At 41.2% G+C, this 21,771-nt stretch overlaps 1 protein-coding gene across 1 annotated transcript; it reads left to right on the forward strand.

The window, feature by feature from the left end:
• The first annotated feature begins 290 nt into the window (after positions 1-290).
• On the forward strand, positions 291-21,088 carry UHMK1 (U2AF homology motif kinase 1). The gene is made up of 8 exons (XM_081322690.1): positions 291-909; positions 3,362-3,654; positions 5,312-5,503; positions 6,500-6,594; positions 14,944-15,020; positions 15,949-16,047; positions 19,651-19,739; positions 20,823-21,088. The coding sequence occupies exons 1-8, from the start codon at positions 645-647 to the stop codon at positions 20,967-20,969; spliced, it is 1,257 nt and encodes a 418-aa protein (XP_081178816.1). The 5' UTR covers positions 291-644; the 3' UTR covers positions 20,970-21,088.
• The last annotated feature ends 683 nt before the right edge of the window (positions 21,089-21,771 follow it).

Raw genomic sequence — 21,771 nt, forward strand, 5'->3', positions numbered from 1 at the left:
GACTCCGCGGTTTAATCCAAAATTACAAATACTACCTTCTACGCCAGGGGTAGGCAACCTCGGCTCTTTTATGACTCGTGGACTTCAACTCCCAGAATTCCTGAGCCAGCACAGCTGGCTCAGGAATTCTGGGAGTTGAAGTCCACGAGTCATAAAAGAGCCGAGGTTGCCTACCCCTGTTCTACGCAGTGCTTTTTTTGTAAAAGAAAAAGGTGCCGGAACTCACACATGTCATACAACCCGCCTTGCCTACCCTACAAGGTTCCATCCAAAAAAAAAGGTGCCGGAACTCCGTTCTGAGCTTTCTATGAGGAAAAAAAAAGCCCTGCTTCTACTCATCTACCGCTACTTCGCAGAGCCTTTCCACAAAAGCTCCGCGATTTTCTCCTCCCGAGGCTTTTCCCAGGCTCCTGGTTGCGCTTGCGCCAACTCAGCTGCTTCCCGGCGGGAGGCAGGTCCAAGAGGAGGCAAAGGCGGGCGCGCTGTCAAGGCGTCACGGAGCTGGCTGCCGGCTGTCGTGAAGGCAGGGGAGGGGGGGCGAGTGGCCCTCCTTTCCCGGCTCCTGGCTCCCGGCCGCCGAGGTGTGGACCGCAGCGCGAAGGGGATGTGACTGCCATTTTCCCGGCCCTCTTGGTCTCCGCGGGATGGCGGCGGCGGCGGCGGCGGCGGCGGGGTCGTCGGTGGTAGAGGCGCTGGGTCGGCTGTGGCAGGTGGAAGCCCTTCTGGGTCGCGGGGCTTCCGCCGCTGTCTTCCAGGCGCGCTGTCTCGGCGAGCCCGGGGTCCCACTGACCGCCCTCAAGGAGTTTCTCCCGCCGAGGTCCGGGCTGCTGGCCCTTGGGGGCGACGTCGACCACGGCTTCAGCAACGAGCGCGCCGCGCTGGAGGAGCTGCGAGGCCACCGTAACATCGGTGAGAAGCGGGGGGGGGGGGGACCGGGGGTGGCGGGTGGGAGGGCAGGAGGAGGTCAGACTGGGAAGCGGCTGCGGGGCAGGATCTTCACGGCTATGCGGGCTTGCAGTAGTGCGTGGAAAGGGGGAGAAGGGCTCCGGGACATATTTATTTATTTTTTATTTTTTATTCCATTTATATCCCGCCCTTCTCCGAAGACTCAGGGCGGCTTACAAGCTTAGCAGTAGCCTTCATTCTATGTATATGCCTGCTTATTAGGGCTTTCATACACCCCTCCCAAGCGGCATTATTACAAAGTCAGCTTAATTGCCCCCAACAATCTGGGTCCTCATTTTACCTACCTCGGAAGGATGGAAGGCTGAGTCAACCTTGAGCCTGGTGGGACTCGAACCTGCACTAATTGCAGGCAGCTGGTGTTACTTAAGGAGACATTATTTTATTATTATTTTTATTTTTTATTTTTATTCCATTTATATCCCGCCCTTCTCCGGAAGACTCAGGGCGGCTTACAAGCTTAGCAGTAGCCTTCATTCTATGTATATGCCTGCTTATTAGGGCTTTCACACACACCCAAGCGGCATTATTACAAAGTCAGCTTAATTGCCCCCAACAATCTGGGTCCTCATTTTACCTACCTCGGAAGGATGGAAGGCTGAGTCAACCTTGAGCCTGGTGGGATGCAAACCTGCACTAATTGCAGGCAGCTGGTGTTACTTAAGGAGGCATTAGCCCACTGCTCCACCAAGGCTCTGTGCAGAGTGTAAGTGGGGTTTCCCCCCCCCCCCCCGTAATTTGATCCCGCTGAGTCACAAGCGAAGGGTAAATTGCATCTCAGTCCTTAAGCGGGGACGAAAAGTCCTTGAGATCCATATTTAGGGTGCTTTCACGTGAGGCTTTTGTGAAATAATTGCCCTGCCTTTAATGACATTTTGCTTATAGTAATATGGTTGGCAAGGTAAAGTATGTGTACAGTTTTTTTTGTTTTTTGTTTTTATTTTTTATTTTTTTTTATTAAAGAGTTTTGCAAAAACAAAATTTTACAATATATCCCCAAATCCCTCCCACCCCAAACCCGCCCACTTCCCCTCCCCCACTTCCCAGAGGTAAATACAGGATTATAGTTACAATAATCATATTCTAAATAAAAATTATGCATAATATACAATTAACCAAAAACTCCCCTTTAACATAACTACAAACAAAGTACCAATAACAATATCCCACTAAAATCTACTCATAAGCTAAATGGAACTTTTTAGTCCCATATTTGTTCTGCATATAATTTTGTTTTTATTTGTAGCTAACATCTTTCCATCTGTCTGGTTTCACGCTTCCTAGACCAGCTTAGCTATTCCTCATCTCTTCAGACTCTAAGCCAGGATTATCTAATGTGTTGTAACTATTTGTGGACACCGTAGCCCGGCATGTCTAAATGTTTGCAGTGTTCATAGAGAACATAGGTTTGGGCGTTTTGTAACTTGTTAGGGCATTTGATTTAGCGTAACTGTTGCCCTGTACTGTCCAATTGAATGTTACAAACAGACACAAGAATTTTAGTATGAAGATGTCAGGAATATTGAAATGGTGACTGTCATATGGTAGAAGGCTTATCTCTGTCCCTTGATATTTTTGTAATCTCATTTGTAAGAGCACATACAAAGTGGTACTCTGATGATCACATACCTATCCATTGATGAGCATCTACTAAGATGACAGAATGAGACTGTTGTTGCAAAAAAGATACATGAAACTAAGAGCACATATTGCTGTATGTTGCAGCCTAATTGTGCAACATTGAGAATAGCACTGTGCCTGAATCTTAAAACTGCCTCCAATCTGTTTTTGGTCTTAAGTATACTGCTGTCCTGGGCATATTTTCCATCAAGAACTAGTCAATCATCTATTATGAAATCTAAAGAAGAATACCCTTTGTCATTTAACAGAACTATTTCCCAATGCTATTGAACTGTCTCCAAATACAGAACTAGCCAGTTTTCTTATTTAGCATTTATTAGTAGGAGTAATATTTATACTATGGAGTGCTGCTCAATTCATGGCATGTAATACTTTAATGTATCGTGTGCTGTTTACAGATTGTGAGACTTGCAGCTCAATATTGTTGAGGTCATCTACAAATGTCTTAGAGGTCATACAGAATTATAACAGGGATAGTGAAAATCAAGGGTAGACAGTAGTTCAACTCTGAAGGTAATGTAGGTTGTCACATTCAGAGTAAGCAATGTAAGGATTGTTCTGTCCTTATTTTCATTTTACTACACATAATTTTTAAAGTCAGTGTTGGGGAAGTAGGATGGATTTCAGGTCAAAATTAGATGGAGAATTCCTAAGCAGAGACATTGCTCCAACACTGAGACAATCAACTAAAATTGCTACAGACTGATGTTTCTTCATTCTATAACTCCTACCAATATTTTTTATTTCTTGTTTGCAGTAACCTTGTACAGTGTGTTCACCAACTGTTCTTCTGCCAAACGTCCATCGTATTGCCTTTTATTAGAGTTGCTGGATATCAGTGTGTCAGAGTTGCTTGTGCATTCTAGTCAGCGTGGCTGTTCTATGTGGATCACTCAGCACTGTGCACGTGATGTCCTGGAAGCCTTGATATACCTCCACCATAAAGGTTATGTCCACGCAGACCTGAAGCCACGCAACATTCTATGGAGTGCAGAGGAAGAATGCTTCAAGCTCATAGATTTTGGTCTTAGCTTCAAGGAGGGGAATCAGGTTGGTTAGTTGACCCAAGAAAATCATCAAAGAAATAGGATTAACTGTAAAAAGTGAAGCTAAGTGCTTTACGAGATCCCTTACATTTAAATTTAACTGCAGGGTAATATCTTTATGTTTGCCAGAGTTTCTCCAAAAACCAGTCTTTTTCCAATTTTGCAAAAAGTTAAAAGATTCTTGCTTGTGGAACGTATAATCTCTTTCTGCAATGAAAGACACTTTCTTACAGCTCTTGTATATAACACTGAAGTTGTTTGGAGGAAAAACTCCATAAACCTTTTGTGTGGTGGTGGTGGGGTGCTCATGCATACTTACTAAAATGTATTCTCAATCCTTTACGAAAAAAGTCAAGATGCAGCATTCATCTGTACTAGTTATGTGGACACTAAGGTTTATGCTAGCTTTTAAGGACCAAAATATTCTGAAATTATTCTTGATTATCCTCAGTCAATATCTACATTTTGTGCTATTGATAATTGGTTTGTTTTTTTAAAATGAAGACCTAAGGTCTTTAGACATCTGGTCATTTAATGGAAAAATAAACCTGATTTGCTGATTCACTAGTCACTGCTCTAGCCATGTATTAAAACTGTTTGGCTGAAATTAAAAACGAGGGGTCCTTGGCTCTCTAAGCTTGGTTGTTTTCTTGCTGACATTTCATTACCCAAACTAGGTAACATCATAAAAATTGTACATGCTGGTTCTTACTTTCATTTTGATAATTATCAAATTCTAGGATATGAGGTCTGAGTGTAAAGAACTAAAGCAGGTAGCAATATCCTAAGATATCTGTTTGCAGTCCATCTCTTATACATAGTCCTCGACTTATGATCACAACGGAGCCCAAAATTTCCATTGCTGAGCAATGAGTTTTAAGTTTTTTTTGCCCATTTTACAATCTTTTTTACATAATTGTTAATCACTGCAGTTGTTAATTTAGTAATACAGTTGTTAAGTGAATCTGGCTTCCCCATTGACTTTTCTTGTCAGAAGGTCGCAAAAGTTGATTACATGACCCTGGGACACTGCAACTGTCATAAATAAATGCCAGTTGGCAAACAGCCAAATTTTGATCACATGACCATGGGGCTGCTGCAATGATTGTAAGTGTGAAAAACGATATACGGTAAATCACTTTTTAGTGCCATTTAACTTCAAATGGTCACTAAACAAATGGTTGTAAGTTGAGGACTACCTGTGCTTCAAGAAAATAGATTATTGGTTCTGATAAACCAGTTTTCCATCCGCCAGCATACTAACCTGTAGCTTTGGGGCTGAGAGACTTAGTTTTTGTTTCTTTACCAAATTTTCATATTCATTTTTTATCAATCATATGTTAATAGAAAATCCACTTGATTTCCCTAAATTGAAATTCCATGCCATGATGATTATCCAGGTATGATCAGAATATCCATTCTTTGTTCCCTTGGAATATTATAATTTTCTTTGTTGCTTAGAATAATATAATTATACACATAATAAAAATATAGTTGAATGACAGCATAGAGTAGACACTCTGTGCAGTGGCTAGGATTTGATTTGGAAGACTCTAAAAGCTTTCTTTGAGAAACCATTTGCATCACAAAAAAAGCCATTTATTTCTGTGTCATCTTGGTTGGTGAATTTATAGTTCTCAAATATTCTTGATCTTTGTTAGGATGTGAAATACATCCAAACTGATGGATACCGAGCGCCTGAGGCTGAGCTACAGAACTGTCTATCCAAGGCTGGACTCCATGGTGGAATTGAATGTACTTCTGCTGTTGATCTTTGGAGTCTTGGAATAATATTATTGGAGATGTTCTCAGGAATGAAATTGAAACATATTGTTCAATCTCAGGAGTGGAGGGTAAGCTCTGAGTTTCTTTTCAGTTCATTTTTTAAAAATTCAGTCCACCAAACATCTCTGTTTTTGTAGCAGTTGACTTTCAGGAACTTTCAAATTTTATAAAAGATATAAATAAGTGTCTTATTTGGCTTCAGTCTGCCTTATTGGGCAAATGAAATGTTAAAATTTTTGGTTTTCTTGAGGGAAGCCAAAGAGGCAGAGATAGAGCATACATATAAAACTTTGCTGAAAATCTGAAAAAGATGGGGAAAATGGTTAGAGGATCCTAGTTGTTCCTTCTAGTAATGTCAGAGCTTGAACACCTGCCTGTAGTTCCCTTTGTTAGGTAAAATAGTAGTAATAGTAAATAACAACAATATAAGAAGTATGCTTCTGCCCATAGCAAGTTTGCTTATCTGCTATAAAGCTTTGGATCCTACACCTCTTACACAATTATGTGCCCTTTTGTTGAGAGCAACTGTTAATTGGCCTGGTAATTGATTTCCTTTGGAAGAATATAACAATATTATGTGGTAAACCAGACATAGGACTTTGGAAATATCAGAAGGCCATCAAATAACACAAGGTAGATCAGCTAGCACTTGCTATCTGCACTAAATAGTACCAGATGTTAGTGAGAGGGGAATGCATTTACTGCAGAAAAAAGACTTTTCCCCAACCAAACAACAACCTAATTGTTCTGTGTTGCAGATTGAGCAGAAAAGTAAAACTATTACTGTGCTATGTGACTTCACTGTGTGGTTTCATCACTGGAAAAGAATAGTGTATTTGCTGAAGAGAATGAAGACTGAGCAGCTATAGAATGAGATAATTGTAGGAATGGAAAAAAATATTCAGTGTGCTTGGTTATCATTTATTACAATGGGGATTTTTAAATATCCAAATTTTGAGGGCTGGGGGAGTAGGATAGCAACCAACTATGTTGCAGCCCAATTAATCCCTTTTGGGGTTGATTGTTGTTTTATTCTCTTTTTTTTCTTTTCTGACTCCTTCTAGGCAAATAATTCTGCCTTTATTGATCACATTTTTGCCAACAAAAGTGTGATAAATTCTGCTATCCCGGTCTATCACCTCAGAGACCTCCTCAAAAGGTATGCTGTCCCTATTTGAAAGAAGAGCATAAAATGGTCCCTTTTACAAAAGGTTGTGTCCTTAGTTCAAGATCAGTTCCAGAAATACAGCTTGTCCCCATTATTGGTTTTGCCAAGAGTGTAGAATTGTGAATCTGAATAATAACTTGGATCGTTGCCTGCTAGTTATTGTTGGTGTAGATACAGGACAGTTTAAATTGGTGACATTGCCAAGTTCATAGCGGAATTCCACATGCATAAGTCCACCAGTTTAGAAATTACATGTCCTATGTTTTCATTCAGGTAGCAGTTTAGCTTTGCCTTCTGTAAATCTTCAGATGACTTAGTTTAAAAAAGATAATGCCCTAGTAGTTTAAAAGTTGCAATTGAAGATATATCTAGTGTTAGAAGTAAAACTGGTGACATAAGAGACAGCAGTTCTGAGACCTGAGAGAACTGTTAAGCCATCCAGTTGAATTGAATTGAATTTATTAAATTTATATGCCGCCCTTCTCCCTAAGGACTCAGGGCGGCTCACAACAATAAAAGTTAAAAACATAAAATACAAAATTTAAAAAAGATTTAAACAATGAAGTAAATACATAACAATAGACCCAATAAAACCAAATTTAAAACTACAGTCAGTCCAGGCCCAATTGTTGAAACATCCATGTCTTCAGGCCACGGCGGAAGGACTGAAGGTCAGGGGCCATCCGCAGCTCCGGGGGCAGTTTGTTCCAGAGGGTCGGTGTGCCCACAGAGAAGGCTCTCCCCCTGGGGGTCGCCAGCCGGCATTGCTTAGCTGACGGCACCCTGAGGAGGCCGACTCTGTGGGAGCGAACCGGGCGATGGGAGGTTGATAATGGCAGCAGGTGGTCTCGCAAGAAAAAGGTACAGTGAATAAGCAAAACTTATTCAACATCAAGTAATCTGTCAAGCCCTGGGCTTGTATCTTGTATCTCTAGCACAGGGGTGTCAAACTCAATTTCATTGAGGGCCGCATCAGCATTGCGGTTGCCCTCAGGGGGCCGGGTGGGTATGGCCAGGGTGGGCGTGGCCTACTGGGTGGGCGTGGCTAGAGTGGGTGTGGCCTACTGGGTGGGCGTGGCCATCTCTACATCGTTCGCATCAAGGGTGCCTATGGGGGCCTGGGCAGGAGTGGGACAGATCTGAGGGTCTCTGGCAGAAGGAGGGTCTCTGGGCCAGGGCCAAGGCAGTGGGGGCCGTTCCCTCACTGTTTCCAAGATGGCTTCGCGGGCCACATGAAACCACTTCGCGGGCCGGATCCGGCCCCCGGGCCTTGTGTTTGACATGTCTGCTCTAGCAGATAGTATCTGGGCTCTGAACTCATTGGAATCAAGCTTTTATAAGACCAGGACTAAAGAGAAAGTCACTGGGGATGGTGGCTTTCTGTTGTGGCTATATTATGTGTTATCTGGTAGCTTCCATAAGTGGACCTACCATTCATTTCTTTTCTTTTTTATTGAAAAGTTTTAGAATACATTTTTAATAACATAAAGTTGCCTCCCAAAGGATTTTAATAGAGCAGTAAAATATTCACAAGTTTCTACTTGAGGTTGCTTATTTTGTTTTGCTTTATAAGGACTATATATGCATGACCATATGGAATCAATTGTTAAGAATTTCCTTTCTTGACAATGAAGACCCAGTTCGAAGATTAATACATGACAAATTTTGTTAAGACATCCTTTATAATCTGGTATACAAGTGTCCTTCCAGAAATCTATACTGTAATCACTTTGTTTTGCAGTTTTCCATGGAAAATATAATCAGAGCTCTTCATCAATGGATGTTTTGGGGATATAATTTAACTACAAGGGAAAAGATACGATTTAATAATGGTAATTTTGGCACTTGAGAATAATACAACTCAGGACATTTTGCTGTAGTTTCCAGTTCTACAGTGCTGGGCATTATGGATAGTCTTCACTTAATAACTGTTACCACAGACCCCCCCCCCCCCAAAAAAAAAAGGGTATTTATGACCTGGATTCAAAGTTGTGACATCCATATTTCCCTCCTCCCATGCTCAAATGATTGCATTTTGGGTGTTTGGCAATATCCATTTTACAGCTGTTTCCAACATCCCACAATCATGTGATCTACAATGTTTTTTGCTGGAAACTAGCATTTTCTTCCAGTTTCCAACAAAAATGCTCCTCCCATTGACTAAAATGGGTTGGCTTAATGACCACGGTGTTTGCTTTACAACTGCTGCATTTGCTTAATGACAGCTGCAAAAATACGTAACAAATTATGATGACCTGCTTAATGGCCATCACAGCTTAATCATAATTTCAGGTTCAATTACGGTCATAAGTTGAGGAATACCTGTAATGGAATACTAACGGGAGTGGCACAACTTAGAAAAGGGGAATGGAAAACTCTCGATGTGTGGCAGTGTGATATCCCCCTGTCATCTTTGTACATCAATGTAAGATTTGTTAACTGTGCTAATAAAACAAATTAGCACACATAAACAAGACCTACCTGGTGAGGTTCTGCAAGATTAAAAAGAGAGAAGCAAACATAATCACAATATTCAGAAAAGGAATGAAAGTGGACCTTGGAAACTATAGCTCAATTAATTTAGTACTTTTGTACTTGGTGGGGTATTTAAGTATCAGGCAGCACATCAGAGAAGGAACACTAGTGGTACCATGGGCCTACCTGGGTTTGTGAGGAGTAAGATACGCCAGGGTAATTTTTTTTTATCTTGACTAATTTGGTAGGCTTAAGGAATGTTATTGATGTAGTTATACAGGTAGCTCCTCAAGATACGATGGGTCACTTAACGAAGATTCAAAGTTACGACAGATACCCCAAAGTTACATATGACCCTGTTTCAAAATTACAGCAGCTGCAGCACTCCCATGGTCATTAGCCCTTACAACCACCCATAGGGATGCTGCTATATTTATTTATTTTTATTTTATTTTAATTCCATTTATATCCTGCCCTTCTCCGAAGACTCAGGGCGGCTTACAAGCTTAGCAGTAGCCTTCATTCTATGTATATGCCTGTTTGTTAGGGCTTTCGCCCCCCCCCCCCAAGCGGCATTATTACAAAGTCAGCTTAATTGCCCCCAACAATCTATCCCCTGCCTCTCTTTTTTCACCATCCCAAACCAATGGGACCCCGCAGCATTTGAGTCTGCTCCCCATGCCTCCTGGAAACAGCTTTCATTTTCAGTGCTACAACAATTCCTTGTGGTAATGGCAGCTGCCTTTGGAGTTTTCTGCCCTGATCAGCTGGACATTGAGAGACTGCAAACTTTTTTTTTTTTGGCTCTTGGTAGGCTTTGGGAAACTAGACCTTGCATGCTAAGTTGGCAACTTCAGCATCACCTTTGTAAAACCTTTCCTTTGTGTTAAACCCCAGCCACATTTCTTCAATAAATAAAATGAAAAAAGCTGGGAGGGACAGACAGTTTGATTCCCCCCCCCCCCCGCCACCGCCAATTAGGTGGCAGAACTAAAGTCCCTGCCTCTGTTCTCCAATCTCAATCTCTTATCACTTTTAATAACTTAATTTGCAAAAAAATTACTGCGTGCCTGGAAAGAGGAGGATAAAATCTATAAGTTACTTAACTTGACTCCAGGTTGAAGAATAGAGAAAAGGAAGCAAGCAAGCAAAGAAAATCTTTCTGCAGCTTTTTGCCTCGAGGAGCTGAAGAGAAAAAAAATTCAGCTCAAAAAGTCTAGTCGGCTAGACACAACACAGCAAACAGAATAGAAGCTGTCCTGTAAAGGCGAATTCTAGCTGGGTCCTAAAGACAGTCAGGCAAAGAGCAGAAACTTTCCAAGGACCCAGCCTCTCTCCCATTTGCTGCATGTGATGTGCTCTAGCCAGCTAAACGTTTTGAACCGAATTGATTTTTTTTCAGCTCCTCAAGGCAAAAAGTTGCAGAAAGATTTTCTTTGCTTGCTTGCTTCTATTCTTCAGCCTGGAGTCAAGATAAGTAAACTTTCAGATTTTATTATCCTCTTTCCAGGCATGCAGTACGTAATTTAGTGAATGAGGTTTTTTGAAAGGGATAGAGATTGGAGGTAAGAGGTAGAGAGTTTAGTTTTAGCAGCTAATGTGGAGGAGGGAGGGGGAAGATGAAAAACTCTGTCCCTCACAGCTTTTTTGCTTTCTTTATTGAAAAAAAAAGTGTCTTTCTGCTGGAGGGAGGGGGTTAAAACAGAGGAAAGGTTTTGGGAAGCTCCTTGTGAAGTTGCCGTCTTTGCAGCTTTCCCAAATCCTAGCAAGAACCGGGAGAAGGTTTGCCCCTACGGCCAGCTGATTGGGGCAGAAAACTCCTTTTTTTGTCCCAGAAAGGCAGGGACCCATGGCAGGAGGAAGGGCAGCGACAGAACTAGGAAAAGCAGGCACACCCAGCATTTTCCTTTCTCATTATTTCTCACTGGCAAAACAATCAGCTCTGCAGCAGGTACACCTGTCAGCGGTCCAAGGTATGGGAAGTGGAGCATGGGGTATATTGAGTTGGGAGAGGCCTTGGGAGGCTTGAGGCAGGTGGGCTTGTGCCTGCACTAGGCCTCCCAGGATCTCCCCCATGCCTAAAGCACCTGATGTTCCACTTAATGACCCACATGTTTGTTTCACAAATGCACCGTGAGAGCAGGGATGGCTGGTGATTAGTTGAGGCAGTTCATTTAATGTTTGTCCCATTTATGCAAACTCCATTACGATCATAGCTCGAGGACTACCCGAACCTTAATCTCTGTAAAACCTCGTGGCAAGGTAGTTAAATACATCTAAAGGGTGCTAAAAATGTCTTGAATCACCTTGGAGGGAATTGTCAAGTGAGATCCCCTAGGGCTGCGGTCCCCAACCTGTGGTCTATAGCCCACTACCAGTCTGTGGTCTGCTGGTCACCGGGCCACGGAACAGGCTGGCCAGTGCACGCATGTGTGTACGCGCACTCACCCCCATTCGTGCTAGTGCTGCCACCGCTACGCACACGGGGCACCGTATAGTGAAAATGGGATGCCGTATGGCGAAAGGGCACCGTGTGGCAAAAATGGGGCGATGCTAGCAAATGTCACACAGGCGCTAGCACCTCCCTGTTTGTGTTGCACATGCTCATGGCCTTTGTGTGTGTGTGTGTGTGTGTTTGTGCGTGTGCGCGCATGTGTGTGCGTAAAATGCTTCTTCCTCCCTTTCCCCCCGGTCTGCCAACCGAGAAAAGTTGGAGACCTCTGCCCTAGGGTCCCCCGTTCCTTTTTTTTTACACTTTTTTTTTCTTTTTTGTTGTTGTTAGGGTTGAATGTCTGCTTTTGCTTTGTTTCATTTTGTTGGGTTTACTGTTTTTTATTCTCATGATAAAATAAAAAATAATAATGAAAAAAATAAATTTACTAGGAAGATGGAGCGGAAGAGACACTGTTCAAATTTGCAGATAACATCAACCAGGAGGATCGGCAGTGATTTTAGCCAATGCAAAACCACAATGCAAAATGACATTAAATCATTAAATCATATCCACCAGAATGGAGTTCAGGACACCAGAATAGTTCATGAAAGGAAAAGCTGTCAGCAAAATGGGATCTAAGCCGGTGATTCCTGGCTGGAGAAAAATCTTGGGCTTACAACTGAGTCGACATGTTGACCCAACGTATGACATTGGTAGAATAGGTATATGCAATATTAAGAGTCACTACGAAAGGAACTGAAAATATATTTGCCAATATTAAGATATCCTTACACAAACCTAAGCTTAACTGTGCTTGAAGTATAATTTTGATAATCATATCTTTAAAAGGATACTGTAGACCTGGCAGCAACCATAGAACCTTACTCAGCTGGACTAACTCCTACCCCTCCCCCCATCTACAGACAGAGCTATTAAAAACTACTTCCTCTATGGGAAGACTCCCTGGAGAGACAGGAAGAATAAGACAGATAATAACAACAGTGGCCACAGGATTGGAAAAGATCAGTTTACATTCCAATTCCAAAGAAAGGCAATGCCAAAGAATGTTCAAACTATCGCACCATTGCACTCATTTCTCATGCTAGTAAAGTTATGCTTAAAATTCTACAAGCTAGACTCCAGCAGTATGTGGATCGAGAACTACCAGAAGTACAGGCAGGATTTCAAAGAGGCAGAGGAACTAGAGATCAAATTGCTAACATACGCTGGATCATGGAGAAAGCTAGAGAGTTCCAGAAAAACATCTACTTTTGCTTCATTGACTATGCTAAAGCCTTTGATTGTGTGGATCATAACAAACTCTGGCAAGTCCTTAAAGAGATGGGCATACCAGACCATCTTATTTGTCTCTTGAGAAATCTATATGCGGGCCAAGAAGCAACAGTGAGAACTGGACACGGAACCACTGATTGGTTCAAAATTGGGAAAGGAGTCCGGCAAGGCTGTATACTGTCGCCTTGCCTATTTAATTTATATGCAGAGCACATCATGAGAAAGGCAGGGCTAGATGAATCAAAAGTTGGAATTAAGATTGCCGGAAGAAACATCAACAACCTAAGATATGCAGATGATACCACTCTAATGGCAGAAAGTGAAGAAGAACTAAAGAGCCTCTTGTTGCGGGTGAAGAAGGAGAGTGCAAAACTTGGGTTGAAACTTAACATTAAGAAAACCAAGATCATGGCATCTGGCCCTCTCAATTCCTGGCAAATAGATGGGGAAGAAATGGAGGTAGTGACAGATTTTATTTTCCTGGGCTCCAAGATCACTGCAGATGGGGACTGTAGCCAAGAAATTAAAAGACGCTTGCTCCTCGGGAGGAAAGCCATGGCAAATCTAGACAGCACACTAAAAAGCAGAGACATCACCCTGTCAACAAAAGTGCGTATAGTCAAGGCTATGGTCTTCCCAGTTGCAATGTATGGCAGTGAAAGCTGGACCATAAGAAAGGCTGAGCGCCAAAGAATTGAAGCCTTTGAACTATGGTGCTGGAGAAGACTCCTGCGAGTTCCTTGGACTGCAAGGCGATCAAACCGGTCAGTCCTAGAGGAGATCAACCCTGACTGCTCTTTAGAAGGCCAGATCCTGAAGCTAAAACTCAAATACTTTGGCCACCTAATGAGAAGGAAGGACTCACTGGAGAAGAGCCTAATGCTGGGAAAGATTGAGGGCAAGAGAAGAAGGGGACAACAGAGAATGAGGTGGCTGGATGGAGTCATTGAAGCAGTAGGCGTGAGCTTAGATGGACTCCAGAAGATGGTAGAGGACAGGAAGGCCTGGAGGAACATTGTCCATAGGGTCGCGATGGGTCGGACACGACTTCGCAACTAACAACAACAACAATCAGATCAGCTTGCTCCCATGGACTCTTCTTTCTCTCCTCCATAAGGTCCAAGAGATTCACCACAAAATATTGAGGATGGGCAAATACCTTACAGCAAAGGTCTCCAACCTTTTTGATTTGGCAATCCGGGAAGAGAGACAGGAACCACTACGGCGTGCATGCAAATTGGCTGCGTGTATGCATGCGCAAAAATGAGCCCCATACACACCCACACAAATGGGCCTCGTGTGAGTGCACGGCCACATGCAAATGGCTGTGTGCAAGCACATGCACACATGCAAATGGCCATACGTGAGCGCATGTGCACATGAAAACAGGGCTGCCGGGCACCAATGCTGCAAATGGGGCGGCCCTAGTGCTGGTGGGATGCTATGGGTGGCACTAGTGCTGGTGGGACGCTCGGGGTGGGGTGATACTAGCACCAGCAGGATGCTCAGGGCGGCACTAGTGCTGGTGGGACACTCGGGGACAGGGTGAGGCTAGCGCCAGCGGGATGCTCAAGGCGGCACTAGTGCCAGTGGGATGCTTGGGGACGGGGCGGCGCTAATGTCAGCGGGATGCTCGGGGCGGCGCTAGCACCAGTGGGACGCTTGGAGGGTGGCTCTAGCGCCAGAGGGATGGGTGGTGGTAGCGTGAGTGTGGGGGAGTGAGTGCGCACGCATGTGTGCGTGCACTGGCCATTCTTTCATACTGCCCAGTGGGCCATGGCCCACAGGTTGGGGACCCCTCCCTTACAGGCATAGAAACAATTTACATATACCTCTGTTGACATCAGGCTATCCAGCACAGTGTTCATCTCACAGAAAAGCTCTTCTGCAAAAGAGAATTTTATTCCATTTGTGAATTTCCATGCAAGGTAGTACAATTCAATCAAACCAGGAAAACCCTCAATTTCTAGAGAATATCTGACAGTAAAAATAGATTGATAGAAATTTACTTTTTATCATCTTCCATTAAAGAAACTGGCGACAAAGAAAAAAATCTGGCTTGGGATTTTTTCTATGTTTAACATATTGAAGTTTTCTTGTAAATTTTACTGGAAAGTAAAAACATTTTTGCTGTTCAGCATGCTTCATAATGACCAAGAAAAAAGAGTTACTGCTGCAGAGGCCTTGTGTAGTCCTTTCTTCAGCATTCCTTTTGGTAAGTCGTAACCATTTTGCCATCTTTTTAAACCCACTAGGAATGACTGGTGATTTATCCTTGATTATTTATTATATGAACCTGGTTATATGGCTAAAGTGCATTAGTGCAGGTTAACTCTGCCCACAGCCTGGAATTCAATCTTGACAGGGCTCAGGGTTGACTCAGCCTTCCATCCTTCTGTGGTTGGTAAAATGAGGACCCATATTGTTGGGAACAATGCAAATCAGTCTTCTACATTGTAAATCACCGAAAGAGTGCTGTAAAGAGTTATGGGGCGATAGAGAAGTCTAAATACTATTTCTATTACTAACACACTAATCTAACACACTTTTAATTACAGTAACTTGGCTAACTATGAACAATTAACACTTCTTTGTATTTATTTTATGCCATTTATTTTTTCCATGCATTTCTAGTAAATTCAGTATTAAAGTGATATCCAGTTTTCAAATTTGACTCACTGTGTATGCATGGCACTATAAAAAATATGACCATTTTTTTTGGTTTACTGGAAGTATTTATACTATAATCATATCTAGAAATTTTCAGAATCTGCCTGCTTTTCCCTCCATTACAATTCAGTTCTCTGACTATGGCATGTTATTATATTTCAAGCAATCAAAATGTATATCGGGTGCTTAGGAGATAATATATATTGGTTGTATGCCCATTGAGAAGCCATAGTTGAAAAAAGTAAAACAATGCTTGTTGGGAACAAATGGTCCTCAAAACCTGATGCTTTCTTATGCCCTTTTTTAGCCTTAGTACCTGATTTGCCTATTTTCACCATGAAAGTTACAGTGAAAATATTTGACTAAAAAAAACAATGATAACAGAATACTCTCAGGATTAAGGCCGAAACTTCTAGCAGTGCTTGCTAATTAGTTTTAATGGTTATCTTGTCACTTACGTGCTATTTAAACAGCTCCTCATATTGAAGATTTGGTGATGCTTCCCACTCCAGTGCTAAGATTGCTAAATATTTTGAGTGATGCTTCTCTTCAAAACGAAGAAGAATTTGAAGGTTTGTATGGTATTCTTTTTCAAACAGTTCCTTATTTAAAAGTAGACCATAGAATATTCTAAAGTGGGAACAGAAAATAACAAGTAGCTTTAGCAATAAGAAAAAAAAAATCCCAAGGTTTTCCTATCTCCGAATAGGGATTTTCTGAAAGAAAATATCTCAGACCAAAGGGGAAAGGCATTAGAGAAAGCCTTAGAGTGGCTGGATTGGGCAGATGTTACCTAGCAGTATTGAAAAATTTGTTAGATCCAGAGAGCACTTCTTATTTTGTGTGTTATTTTGAAACAAAGATGGCTTTAGTGTGGCATTTTTTTCTTTATTAATTTATAATATAAAATACAAAAGCAAATAATAGGAAAAGTAGAGGAGGAAAAGAGGAAGGGGAAAACTCTAGAGCAGGGGTGTCCCTCAAGGGGCCGGGTGGGTAAGGCCAGGGTGGGTGTGGCCTACTGGGTGGGCGTGGCTAGAGTGAGTATGGCCTACTGGGTGGGCATGGCCAGCTCTACATCGTTCACATCAAGGGTGCCTATGGGGGCCTGGGCAGGAGTGGGACAGATCTGAGGGTCTCTGGCAGAAGAAGGGTCTCTGTGCCAGGGCCAAGGCAGTGGGGGCCGTTCCCTCACTGTTTCCAGGATGGTTCGCGGGCCACATGAAACCACTTCGTGGGCCGGATCCGGCCCCCGGGCCTTGTGTTTGACATGTCTGCTCTAGAGAAAAATGGGGAAAAGGCATTGACTTCTGACTCCCTTTAGTGCAGTAGAATAAGAAGTAACATCAAACCTCAACTTTTTACTTTTACATAATAGTATAAACTAGCCATTTCTATAACAACAGATCTATCTAATCAGTGAAGCCCATAATCAACGTTTCATTTTTTTTCCACCTCAAGCATACAGTCCACAAGCAGTTTCCAAATAGAAACAAAAGTACTTATGCTTTTTTTTTCTTTTATCAAAGCAGTCAAATGCCATCTCTGCTAACCCCTGGCATTTCCAAGTGTGATAGCACCTCCAAAAGTTTCTGCCTGAAACACTAGGACCGTGTCCATGCAATATAATTATATAATTACAGGCTAGATGAATTCATTGCAAGATAGCTTGAGTGCAGGATCCATTGTTGATTCCCAACGTCCATTTAAAATTAATCTGCCTCAAACTCAAGTGGTGCCTTGTCAAAGCAGAAATAAAGTGGGACACAATCATTTCCCATGATTTGGATTCTATGCTGTCGTTTTATATCCGAAATAGAATTTGCCTTTTTAGTAGCTATATCATTATTCAACTTGAATTTTCTTTTTTCTTGTAAAGTTTTGTATCGCCTGCAAATTTGGAAATTATCCTTTTAAATATTTTATCCAGATCCTTAATAATTATTGTATACTGTATGAGGCCCAAAACCAAGGCCTTCATCATTTTACATCTCACTGTTTTCCAAACTGATATAAAGTAATTTATGAATGCCTTTATGAGCAGTTGCAAGGAAGAGTTAGTGGGAGGGAAATACAGTGAAGCTGGTTACTTGGAGAGTTAGAACTATAACAAGGAGACATGTGCACAGGCTTTTAATAAACTAGCTATATGTTTTGGAATTAGCATTTTAAAAGCAAACAGCCATGAATTGAGTGACAAAAAAGATACGCACAAATGCTATCACAAAAAATGACTCTTTGGGCCATTTCCAAGTTCAGGAGTCTCTGTAGATAGAATGAGATTATTTTAAGGAACACAGTTAGCTACAAATTCAAGAGTAATGAACTGACTTGCCCTGTAAATGTGTACTTAATTGCCTTAAGTCCCATGAATGTCAAAAATTCCAGCCAGTAGGAAAGCAGGCTACTTATATGTTCAGCAAAACCATAGCAAGCAAAATAAACATGACTTGACTCAACGCACATCAATGCTAAGGAAAAAAAGCACTGTAAAAAGTTAAACTGGGTTTGGATGGGAGATGATCAGGAAATATCTAAAGGCTAGACTGTGATATTAAAAACATTCTAAAAGAAGGCTGTAAATCTCCATGTTGTTGCCAAGACAACAGTGATCACGGTCAACAAGGATTGATCTTTACTTCCTTTACCCACCTTTACTTTTCAGAACCAGCCAATGTTGTACAGGTCTATAGCTGATTTTAAAGGGATGCAGAGGTCTTGTGTGAAGGTGCCATCAGTTTCAGAGGCTTCTTGAGAAACAGTTATTTGACATCAAATCACATTAATTGTCAGTGTTTAGATGGGAAAAGAAAAACTGAAACATCCTATGGCCTCCGAGATATAGGTGGTTGCTAGGAGGGGGAGGAATGACTTTTTATCTATATTCCAGGCTTATAAAATCTGAGTATTAAAGTTGCTTTTGATTAGAACTTTTCAGTGTGTCAGGCCTTTTTAGGAAAGTGGTGTGCCATCACAGAGGGAGCAGAATAATGAGAGTAGCACCATACCCAGGTTGCACACTTGTATAAAAGGGGTGGAGCTTGTGCAGTGCTACTTTTAGTCATTTTGACAGAGGCAGAGGAATCTTAGAAACCATTTGTAGAATTTCTGACTCTGCAGGGACTTGTATGTGCAGTTCTCCAAGTTTGGGTCTTACCATAATTGATATATTTTTGCATTCTAAGCAAAATATGAATACAGCATGCAAGCCAGACATATGGCCCTTCCATAGATGTCCATAATGTCAACACTGCAACGATCCTGGCTGAAGCCATTTTGTTTTGTTTTAGGTTGCCACATAACTGGGTGGGGGGGATAGGTGATTTTAATGTTAGCCTAAACAATATCTTGTCCCGTGGGAACCAAGGTCATCGCTGCCTGGAAATTTGGCAGGCTGAGCCTTCCGTTAGAAAGCCCGCCAAAGTATTCTGTTGGGGAACGTAGTTGATTACATAGTGCTGGGGTGGGAAGTTCCACTTTGTAACATTGTAACACTTTGGAGGGAATTCCAGACTTGGTTTCACTTTTGACTAAGCCTATACTCTGTAGCCAATAAACGTGTTCGCCAGTAAACATGTTCTTTAAGGAAACCTCTAGCCTTGGAGTTCTGCTTTTACTGGTTTCATCTATTGCAGACATGTTAAACTTGTGATGTCACGTGACGTTGCATAACGTATCGGGACGATTTTGCCGTTGCCGGCAATGGGGTGGGTGCGGCTTCCACATGACGTATCCGGCCCACGGGCCGGCAGTTTGACACCCCTGATCTATTGGAACCATGACACGTTATTTACTGAGAGAGACTTGAATCAAAAAAGGTATTCAAGAGACACCAACTTTCCTTCACTTCTATAAATCCTTCTTTTCCATTCTGAGAATATGAATGTAACAGGACACAAGGCAAGTGACAAATGCCAAGGAAAGCCTCTCAGCATCAGTTTTACTATATCCTGGTTAAGAGTAGAAAAAATGTTCACAAAGCTTAGTATTGATTCATATGTCAAGTGAAATGCTATGTATATTACTATATAAAATATAATCATTTAATGTATTAATTTAGTTTTGCCCTTCCTGTGGTGATCTGCAACAATATTGTATAGAGTATTTAGTATAGTGTCTAGTTAAAATACCCAGACTCTTGTGAGTTTCAATTTTGGTTGGGTTTTTTTTCCCAGATGTAGTGGATGACATAAGGGAAGAATGTTCCAAATATGGACAAATAGTTTCCTTATTTGTTCCAAAGGAAAGTCCAGGAAAAGGACATGTGAGTACCTGGATAGTGGATAAAGTTATATATATATATTTTATTATTATTATTATTATTATTATTATTACTATTATTATTATTATTATTATTATTATTATTATTAGTCAGGTATCCAAGTGATGCTGTGATCATTTATTTATCAGCACACAGTTTACCTCTCTTTTGTCAGTATTTTTTTCATAATAGGGGAAAACCAGAAAAAAGAACAAAAATGTAAATAACTGTAATTGTTTGCTTCAGTAGGTTTTTAAGGAGGATGGCTTCAAAATCTGCAGCAATGTTTGTTAACCTTGGCATGTTCATTCTTGAGAATACAGTAGATTGATTTTAAATCTCAGGGTTTTGAACATCCCAGCAAACACTATTTTATTTTATACAGGAATTCCAGATTTCCAGAATATTACAAGTTCACTCTTTAGAAAATTGCTCTCCGCTGCTACCTACATTCTTTTTCTACCAAGTAAAGAATAGATTTTAATTATACAAAGATGAGAAAAAGGGGGTTTTATGAGATATAAAAGGGATAATTTGTTCATAGAACATGGAGATATGACAAAGGAAAATTTCTGTATCTATTATTTCTGTATTCCTATACCTATTAATAGTACTCCCATAACTGGAGGCGTGAATTCTGTTTTTTAAAAATTACCAATTACAATGTAATAAATAGGTTAAAGCAGCATGAATTTGTAGTAGAATCTTTCCCTATTTAATATATTTGATAATATGTGTTAACTGAACACAATTTAGCCACAGAAGGTATCTTAAAGAGACATCAGGAACATCAACATGGCATCTAAGGAATATGACTTGCAATCGTCCATCCTTTATATGCCATGTTACTAAAAAAAAAAAGGACTATGGTTCCTTTAGCCTTGTGTTGGTAAAGTTGCTGTTGAAGACTAAAACGGCTAATCTGTTCCAGAAGGAAAAGGAGTGAGATTAAAAAAAAAAGAGAAAGTTTGGCGCCACATCTTTTATTGTGTTTCCAGTATACCTTTCCTATTTTTCTTGCTCTTAGCTCACTCTGGTTTGTTGCCAGAGTTCAGTTTATAAACGTATGAACTTGCTACTTTCCAGGTTTTTGTCGAGTATGCCCACGCTGGTGATTCCAAAGCTGCCCAAAGAGCACTGACTGGGAAGAGATTCAACGGCAAGTTTGTTGTGGCTACATTTTATCCACTGAGTGCCTATCGGCGTGGGTACCTTTACCATACTGTGTTTTAGTCCAGAAGATGTATGTATAAAAAACTGTGTCACTTTGCCAGGCTGTTTTCCAGAGATGGAATCCATCTGAATCCTCATTTCCTTTCTTTGCACAAAAAAAATATTTTACTACACGTGAACTTGCTTTTGTTTCTTCTTGTTATTTTTTCTGTGGCAATTAAAATGCCAGAGAATGTGCTAAAATTGAAAAGCAAAGAAGAGTTCAGTGTGACAGAAAACTAAGTTTCAGTTGATAATTGTAACTGTGAACTCAGAGCCTCGAAGCATTGATTTGTATTGTGTTGATATAGTATCACTGGAATCCCAACATGCTACAAACCCTGCGTGACAAAGCAGCACTTTTCCTGCCCTTAAGGTTATAAATCTATGCCTTTATGTACTTAAACCTGAGCATATTACATCCTCTGCAGAATCCTTGGCATTAACAATAGTGTTTTCATGAGAAGATAGTGGAGGTCTTCTGAGGTTCTCGCTGTAGGGGAGGGGTAGACTTAATTCAGATCTGCTTGGAAGCCATAGGTGAGCTATAACCATTGACTATCTTGCTTTCCTACATAGCCCCAGCTGCATCTTCTCATGTGTACAAGCCTTTCAATGGGAAAAAGGCAAGATTCCTATGTTAAGGCCCATTTCAGTTAATTGAGGCATTGTAATAGAATCCTAGAGCTTATTTCTAAAACATTTTTTTAAGAAAAGGCCTTTTCTTAAAGACAAACCTAATTTGTATATACTGTACTAAATATACAACAGGCAAATCTATGTAGCTTTTGTGACCAGAAGGAAGACTTTTAGGGAAGTTATC

This window comes from Vipera berus (genome assembly GCF_964194415.1).
Source record: "Vipera berus genome assembly, chromosome: 3".
NCBI lineage: Eukaryota > Metazoa > Chordata > Lepidosauria > Squamata > Viperidae > Vipera > Vipera berus.